This window comes from Myotis brandtii, unplaced genomic scaffold (genome assembly GCF_000412655.1).
Source record: "Myotis brandtii unplaced genomic scaffold, ASM41265v1 scaffold521, whole genome shotgun sequence".
NCBI lineage: Eukaryota > Metazoa > Chordata > Mammalia > Chiroptera > Vespertilionidae > Myotis > Myotis brandtii.
Window position 1 is genome coordinate 3053034 of NW_005369870.1, and position 9500 is coordinate 3062533.

The following is a 9500-nucleotide window of genomic DNA, read 5'->3' on the forward strand; positions in this document are numbered from 1 at the left end:
CTGGTCACTCGGCGAAGTTCGGCTAATCGTCATTGTGCCGTGCACCTTGCGCATTTTCTCCTTCCAGTGAAGTCCGCTGACGATAGCAGCTGGGGTGATGTTAGATTGGGATCATCTGGATTGGGACCCTTTTCTTGCCCCTGAAACAGAGCGAGTTCTGTCACCGACGGGCTCCCCCGCCTTCTTCCAGGACAGAGAGCCTAGTCACGCAGCGGTTCTCAACCTGTGGGTCGCGATCCCTTTGGCGGTGGAACGACCCTTTCACAGGGGTCGCCTAAGACCATCCTGCATATCAGATATTGACATTATGATTCATAACAGTAGCAACATTACAGTTATGAAGTAGCAACGAAAATAATTTTATGGTTGGGTCACAACATGAGGAACTGTAAAGGGCCAGAGGTTGAGATCTATTTGTATTAATAGATCTTAAGACTCCAGAATAGTTCTGTGCAAAAGAACTCTTTTGCACAGAACTGGTAGTGTGTCCCGATCGCTGATCCGCGCACCTCGGGGCCATGCCTCACTAGTTGAGAAAGACAGTTCTTCCCTGTGAGGCTTGCACGGTTTAGGAATGCAGGGGAAGACCAGCGTTACAGTCGTGTACTAAGACTTTCCATTTTGTGACCCTCGGTCCAGGACTTAGTTTTTTAAATCATTCAGTTTGGTAGTTCCCTCGGAGTCTTCGGGCTCTTTTTATCATAGAAAACGTTTTGGAAACGAGCAGCTCTTTAAGGCCTTGGGGAGTCAGGAGGTGCCTTCCCTGGGGATCTCCAGGCTGCACGACAGTGTCTCACATAGGAGAGGCGTTAAGTCGGCCAATGCTTTCAACTGTCCGGCGTGTGCCTTCTTTCTTCCTGACCTCTGGCTGCTAGGAAAGTCTCCCCAGGGGAAGTAAGTTTATTCAGCAATATTAAGTCCCCTGTGAACAGAACTTTGTAAATCCAGGGATGAGGCAGTGAAAAGCAGAACGCTTTAGGTGTTGGAGAACTTAACAGAAGATAAGACACGCACACCTGAATTAATGGGACATGCATAAGCTACTGCATGAAATTAGTAGAGGGGGTAGGTCAAGAGAAGCTTTCTTATTTGCATTTAATTGAATTAAAATACTTCACAGGGTAAAAATAAGGGCAAATTTTTAGTATTCAGGGTTTATATCCTACTTTTCTCAACGTATACATCGTTCTTTTATATTGTTGCAATCACTGTACATTCTATATTTTCATTGAAAATTTTGCCTTCCCACATGCTAATGTAGTCCATGTGCTAATGATGTTAATGGTGTCACAGTGTGCTGCCCTTTAAATGTATCTTAATTTGTGGAATGTTTTCCATATTCAACATTTATATTGGGGAGGCAGAATGAGAGAGATGACATCTTTTTAACTGGCTGCCTTCCCGTGGCATGGCAGTCTTACGCACTAAGTGTGTGTTCCCTGACATTTGTATGTTGAAACCTTAACTACCCATGTGACTGTTTTTGAAGATTGAGGAGCCCTTAAGGAGGTAACTAAGGTTAAATGAGGTCATAAGAGTGGGGTTCTAATTCTATAGCATCGGCATCCTGATAATAATAAGAAGGGACACCAGAGATCTCTCTCTCCAAGCACACGGAGTAATAGCCATGTGAGGACACAGCAAGAAAGTGGCTGTTAGTAAGCCAGGAAGAGCTGCCTCACCAGAAACCACTCTGCTGGCACCTTGTTACTGGGTTTGTAGCCTCCAGAACTGTAAGACATAAATATCTGTTGTTTAAGCAACAAAATCTTTATATTGTTTCCCAAATTTCAGTGTAAACAGTCAGGAATTGGTTGTTAAAAAAAATCATCAGTCTAGCTATAGGATTAGAAATATGCAATGTGTTAATCTTTTTCTCTGATGAGGACATTATAGCACCAAAGTCCAACTTTTCTAGATATAAAACTTACTACTTTGGTAGAAAAAAAGCTTTTTTAAAAAGATGAGACTTTTATTAGTGTGGAAGTCTCATCTCATTCCATTGCTTTGTTTTCAGAACTGGGGCCCTTTGATGTTTTTAAATGATTTAAAAATCATTTAATTTTAAAAAAATTTTTACTTTTGTTAATCCTCACATGAGGATATTTTTTCCATTGCTTTTCAGAGAGAGGGCAAAGAGGGTGGAGAGAGAGAAACATCAATGTGAGACACATGGACAGGTTACCTCCCTCACACGCCCCAAGTGGGGGCGGGGAGCAAACCAGCAACCAAGGTATGTGCCCTTGACTGGAATTGAACCCCAGACCCCTCAGTGCAAGGTTGGATGCTCTAACCACTGAGCCACCCACCAGTGCTAAATGTAATTTAATTTGAATATTTAACTTGAAGCTATAGCATCATTAGTCTCTTTCCATCCTTGTTAGCCAGTGTTTTTTTGTTGTTGTTGTTGTTGTTTTTTAATATATTTTATTGATTTTTTACAGAGAGGAAGGGAGAGGGATAGAGAGTAAGAAACATCGATGAGAGAGAAACACCGATCAGCTGCCTCCTGCACACTCCCTACTGGGGATGTGCCTGCAACCAAGGTACATGCTCTTGACTGGAATCGAACCTGGGACCCTTGAGTCCACAGGCCGACGCTCTATCTACTGAGCCAAACCGGTTAGGGCAGCCAGTGTTCTTATGTTGACACTGCACTGCTTTAAAAATTCTGTAACTGTTCTGTCCAGCATGGTAGCCATTAGCCATGTGACTTAAAAATTTAAATTCGTTTCCGCAGTTGCATTACTCACATTTCAGCTGCTCAGTAGCCATATGTGGCCGTTGGCTACTGTATTGAACAGTGCTGATATATAGAACACTTCTATCATCACAGAGTTCTTTTGGACAGAACTCTTCTGGAGTCTTAAGATCTATTAATACAAATAATCACTTTTTTTTTTAAAGTTGAAAGCATTTAAGTTAGTAAAACTGATTTTGTTAATTGTGAGCACCACCTCATTTAAATAATCTACATACTTGGTTGTTGAAATTTACCTTTGATCATAACAGTTCTTTTAAATATATCATCAGTCAGGATTTAGGATGAAAAAATAAAAGCAGATGTCATTTCTTGTTCCATGCTCCCTTTTCACCACCTACTTCTATATTCTTGTGCTGGTGTGAAGGGGCTGAGGGGGAAGAGGTAGGAAGGGAAAGAGGGAAGAGGTAGGAAGTCCTAATGCAGTTTACTTTCTCTTAAATTGGGTGTAGAATTAATGCTACCAGGTGAACTAAAGAACTTTTCTCTTTTCATTCTGCTCTTCCAATCTCACCATTGTGGGTAAATATTATTGTAGATAGAGAATATAAAAAATAATGTAAACTTTTTCCTTAGCTTTGTGTGGGAGGATTCTCATAACAGCAGCACACCAACAGACAAGCCCAGACTGCTCGCTCTTAGTGAAAATAATGAATTGCTCATCTATGAATTTAATTTGAAAGATGGAAGATGTGATGGAACCATTTTGGATAACTGTAGTGAGGAGACTTTGCAAAAGCTCATTGAAGATCAAAATGTCAGTAAGTATTTACAGGTGGGCTTTCAACATATTTAAATCTGTGACGTTACTGTGTAATTTTGTGTATTTCAGGAAAGGTTCTTATATATGTGAAATGAGTGTGGGAGACCTGCCTGTCCAATACTACCCACTAGCTACTTGGGGTTCTTGAACACTTATCCTTTTAGTGTTAAATACATACCAGATTTTGGAGACTTAGTACAAAAAAAGTAAAATATCTCATTAATAGGTTTTTGTATTAATTATATGTTGAAATATTTTGAGTTAAGTAATACATATTAAAATTAATTTCACTTTTTTTTTCAATGCAGCTACTACTAAAAAGTTTAAAACTACATGTGGCTTGCATTTGTGGCTGACATTATATTTCTATTGGATAGTGCTGATCTAAGACTGGTTACAGAGCTCTTTACTATGTCCCGTTCTGAGAGCTGCAGGGAGCAGAAATCAAGGCACTTGGACTTCTATTTTTAAGGCAGTAGCATATTTGCCACCTTTGATTTTAAGATTCCTTTTTTCCCCCCAAAATATGTCTTTATTGATTTTAGAGAAAGGAAGGGAGAGGGATAGGAAGATAGAAACATCGATGAGAGAGAAACATCGATTCAGGTGCCTCCTGCACACCCCCCATGGGGGATCGAGCCCACAAGCCAGGCATGTGCCCTTATCGGGAATCGAACCAGTGACCTCTTGGTTCATGGGTTGACGCTCAACCACTGAGGCACACGGGCCCAACCCTTCTTTTGCATTTTTTTAAAAAGTCTGTGATTGTTCTTGTGGGGTCTCATGGGTAGTAAGTAGGCTTTTTGAAACTTCTGGTGTGCTGTCAGAATGGCCATAACACAAGGAACGAGACATTAGACCAGCGGTTCTCAACCTGTGGGTCGCGACCCCTTTGGGGGTCGAACGACTCTTTCACAGGGGTCGCCTAAATACATCCTGCATATCAGATATTTACATTACGATTCATAACAGTAGCAAAATTACAGTTATGAAGTAGCAACGAAAATAATTTTATGGTTGGGGGTCACCACAACATGAGGAACTGTATTAAAGAGTCGTGGCATTAGGAAGGTTGAGAACCACTGCATTAGATCATCTTTATTCATCCCCTTACCTACCTTTCAATATCCACTTGCTTAGGTCGGTATGAATAATAACTGCCTAGAGTTGGATTGAGTTAAGTGGTGTGTTTTTTGTTTGTCTTACCTGTTTGTGTTATGTTTTACAAAGTCAGACTTGCCCATTGTAACAATGTGACCAATGAGTTTGAAATACTATTCTTTTGTTTCATAGGTATTTCCTTATTAACTTTGAGAATTCTGTCATTTCACAATAACACATCATTATTGCTCATCAACAAATGTATCATCCTGCACATCATGTTTCCTGGAAGAGATGCTGAGATTAGAGTACTCAATTATTTCACATTACCCTTGCCTGCACAGGCTGTGGACAGTATTATTGACATGCAGCTCTGCAGAGGAATTCTTTTTGTTTTGAGTAGTTTAGGCTGGATCTGTATCCTTGGTGGCAAAAATGTTGATGTGCAGGGGAGGAGAATACCTAGAAAGATAAACTGTATTAGGCTTTTAGTTTTAAGGAACTTGGGTGTAGGTTGATAGTTACTTTTTCAGTAAAAAAAGCTGCAGGAAAAAAGATCTTCATGAACTTAACATAACTATATTCATGTTCCATTCAAATACTTTTCATTGTATACACAAGTTTTTTCATAGTCATAATCATCTTGTCTAACTTATTTGTGTTCCTTTTAAATTGTGTATACTCTGCATTACCCATTTATTCAAATATGATTATTAAATATCTATTATGTTCTTGTTCCAGGGAAGTTTTAGATGACCACTTATGATATAATATACCCACTCATCACAAGTAATGATTCCATCATATTATTGAATCATATGATTTGCTTAACCACTTTCATTTATTTTTGGAAAATATTATGGGCTTTTTATCTTTAGCAGATCCATAGGTCATCAGCAATATTATTTCAAAGACTTGAAAAAATGACCTATTATGTGATTTTGGAACCTTATTTTCTAAATTAAAGGAATAGGTTTTTTTGTGTGTGTGTGTGTGTGTTTTTAGATATATCAGCCTCTATTAAAACTTTTTATACAAATGTCAAATTATTGGATTAACTTCATTTTTGTTGCCAGATTATAGAACTCCACTGTTCAACATAGCACTAGGTATATGTGGCTTTGAACACTTGAAATTGGCTAGTATGATTGAGGAACTAAATTCTTAATTGTATTTAATTACGTTAGTTAAAAGCTAATGCTTGGTTCAGCTATTGGAGAACTTTTAAGTATGTTTGGAACAACTTTGGTTGTTCCAAGTTCTCAAATGTAAATTTTATGAAGTCTAAATACAGATCAGATATTTTCAGTGAAAATTTAGTGTCCATATTGAGATATGCTTTAAGTGTAAAATACCAGATTTCTAGCACTTATATGAAAAAAGGACGTAAAATATCTCAATTTTTTTACTGATTACATGGTGAGATGATATTTTGGATATATTGAGTTAAGTAAACTATATTATTAACATTAGGTTCACAGATTTCTTTTTACTTTTTTTAAAAAATATATTTTATTGATTTTTTACAGTGAGGAAGGGAGAGGGATAGAAAGTTAGAAACATCGATGAGAGAGGAACATCGATCAGCTGTCTCCGGCACACCCTCCACTGGGGATATGCCTGCAACCAAGGTACATGCCCTTGACTGGAATCGAACCCTGGACCCTTCAGTCCGCAGGCCGATGCTCTATCCACTGAGCCAAACCGGTCAGGGCTCTTTTTACTTTTTAAATAAGGCTCCTAGAAAATTTACCATGGCAAATGTGGTTTGCATATATTTCTCTTGGACAGTACTGTTGCAGAACACTAGTGGAAAAATATTACCAGTGTCTCAGCGCCTGCTCAGAGTGGGCATTGAGCAAGTATTATTGAATGAACTCTATCAGGTTGTTTATTGGGCCACCAACTTCGTAGTCATCTGGTTACTATGATAGGGGCAGCTTCAGTGTCCTATACTTACAAGGTTGGATCTCTAGCCATCCTATGGTTTAAATGATTAGGCATACTTAAGACTGGCATTTTCTTTAACTCTAACTCAAAGACATTTTCGACATTGTGGGTGGTACACATGTAGCTCATGTGGATTTAGCACTTCACCAAGAAGATATGTGTGATGAGCAGCAACAGGAGCCAGCCAAGATTTCTCCCTTTACTTCACTGAAAGTGTCTCAAGACCTAGATGTTGTTGTGATTGTCAGCTCCTCCAACTCTGCAATTGCTCTTAACTTAAACTTGTATTTCAGGTATGTAGATTACTGTAATCTCTAATTTGAGGTAAATAATTTGAGCCATAAGAGGTTAAAAATGTATTTGTTAACTTTTCCTTAATAATAGTTTTCTTCCTCTGTTCAGTTAGGTCATATTGTAGCTACTACATAGTCAGGTTGTTATTGTATAATAATGGGTGCAAATGACTACTGGCTACCTCAGTGATGGCGAACCTATGACACACGTGTCAGAGGTGACACGCGAACTCATTTTTTTGGTTGATTTTTCTTTGTTAAATGGCATTTAAATATATAAAATAAATATCAAAAATATAAATCTTTGTTTTACTATGGTTGCAAATATCAAAAAGTTTCTATATGTGACACGGCACCAGAGTTAAGTTAGGGTTTTTCAAAATGCTGACACGCTGAGCTCAAAAGGTTCGCCATCACTGGGCTACCTTTTCTTTTTTTAAATATGTTTTTATTGATTCAGAGAGAGAAAGGGAGAGGGAAAGAGATAGAAACATCAATGATGAGAGAAAATCATCTATTGGCTGCCACCTGCACACCCACTACTTTAAGCCTGAAACCCGAGCCTGTGCCCTGACTGGGAATCAAACTGTGACCTCCTGGTTCATGGGTCGATGCTCAAACACTGAGGCACTCTAGCCAGGCCACTGATTATCTTTTTATTTGTGGGTGTATATAAAATTCTTCATTTTGATTTATATATGTTATTATATATGGCTTATGTCATTATATAAGAGAAAAAGTAATCAAGCACAATTTTAAAAGCCCTTGGCTATTGTACATTGTCTGCTTCCCTCTTGCCTCCCATTAGAGTAAAGAGAAATGGGATTTCCCCTGTGTTAGGGCTCTTAACGTGGCTCAGCATCCTGGCTTCTTTGGGGATTACTTTCCTCTTAAAGTAGTTTGACAAGATGCAGTAAGCTAACTTTCTCCACCTGAGGATTTCCTCAGGTGTTTCCCTTGGAGAGGCCACCCTTTTGGCTATCTTAATATATTAGTAAAATTGAGTGCTTATTTGTGTTGTTTCTTGATTTAGGTAGTATTCTAGTTGCTTCTGATTTTATGTTTGAGAGGGGTGTGTATGTGTGTGCGTGTGTGCTCACACAAACACAGAGTAGCCTATATATTGCAACTTGCTTATCTAAGAGTCAGCCAATCCACAATTAGGAATTTTAGTATTTAGGGCCATTCAAAATCATTTGGGATTTTTGGTCCTAACTTAATATGAATGAGATGAACAAATCCTTGTAATTGTAATGTACCTTGATGGGTTTTATTGCTTATTGGATCACAAAAAAAATGATAAATTCATTTTTACATACCTATCAGAACTCATCACTGTGATTTATTTTATTATATATTTTAAAAAATCTTTGAGTAGGGATGATTAGCATATTCCCAGATTGTGTGCTTGTTTATTAATAGGCCATTTTTACTTACTAAAGCATACCTGTATGTGTAGTTACCTCCTGATCATCAGTAAAAACAATTTGACAGGTGGAGGGAAGAAAGCCTACACAGCCACTCTGGTCCGTGAGTGTAGGGTTCTATTCCTCTGGCAGCACTCTGAGAGAACTCTGAAGAGAGCACCAGGCACATTCCTTTTGAACAAATTTCCTTGAACTCAACCATGTAAGAGCAACTTTTATCCTGTTTCCTGCAGTACAGTTAGGAATCTGTTCTGTCCAGCTTAAATGAGTGATTTCTGTTTATTAATTACATGAGTGGGATCCCTCTGCCTGGCCAGTGATTTGGGGACGACTGGCTTGGGGGAGGGACCATGGGAGGTTGGCTGGCTGTAGGAGGTTGGCTGTGGGAGCGCACTGACCACCAGGGGGCAGCTCCTGCATTGAGTGTCTGCCCCCTGGTGGTCAGTGTGCGTCATAGCTAACGGTCAACGGGTCGTTCAATCCGCCAGTTGTAACGGTTGCTTAGGCTTTTGTATATATAGATTTACATAAATGCTTTTTAATTAGTATAACTCCTTTAGAGTTTACTGCTTGTTTTATTTTGTAAGTGTGCTCTGAAATCTCAAAGTGTTTCTGTCTTTCCTGCCTCATGGCTCTGGCTCTTCTTTCCCCTGATACAGAATGTTAGTCCCTCCTTTTCATTTTCTTAAGTCCTTTGCTATCTACCTCTTTCATGAAGCCTTTCCTTAATAAAAATCCCTTCCTCTTGTAATTTTATACTCATTTTGTAATTTTCCTCTTTGAGCTTCTGTTTTGAACTACCATCTAGCACTTAATTGTATAGTCTTGTATTATTTCCCTAATTTTTTTATGCTGCCAATAGAGCTTGGAAGCTCCTTGAGAACCCAAACTCATGGTTTGTTCTTTCAGTGACTTTTTCTTCCAGTTTACCTTAGCTGTCCACTCTCATAGTCATACCCTGGGCTTTGTCATTATTTGGAACTGCTCTTCCCTCAATTCACTGTTCTACACATCTCACTCATTGACCACACTTACCAAATTTTCCAGCTCACGTACTCAAGTACTCCCACTTCATCTGTCATCTGACCTCATTGGAATTTCCAATTAATTTACCTTCCACCTTCCAGCCCACTCCTGTCTTCACTTCCCTATTTTTTTCAGCAGTAGTCCTGTGACTCAGTATTTAAGTCATTTTTTTTTTTTTT

The 9500-nt window shown here is 38.8% G+C and overlaps 1 protein-coding gene across 2 annotated transcripts in view; it reads left to right on the forward strand.

Annotated features, from left to right (window-relative positions):
* Positions 1-9500, forward strand: part of SPG11 (spastic paraplegia 11 (autosomal recessive)) — an 86332-nt gene that overhangs the window by 1235 nt on the left and 75597 nt on the right. For both annotated transcript variants that reach the window (XR_001364258.1, XM_005877529.2), the window contains exons 2-4: positions 3338-3522; positions 4818-5042; positions 6667-6868. Coding sequence is in view for 1 of the 2 variants with exons in the window: in XM_005877529.2 (XP_005877591.1) it covers positions 3338-3522; positions 4818-5042; positions 6667-6868 (612 nt within the window). In the remaining variant the exon portion in view is untranslated. The remainder of the gene's footprint in view (positions 1-3337; positions 3523-4817; positions 5043-6666; positions 6869-9500) is intronic.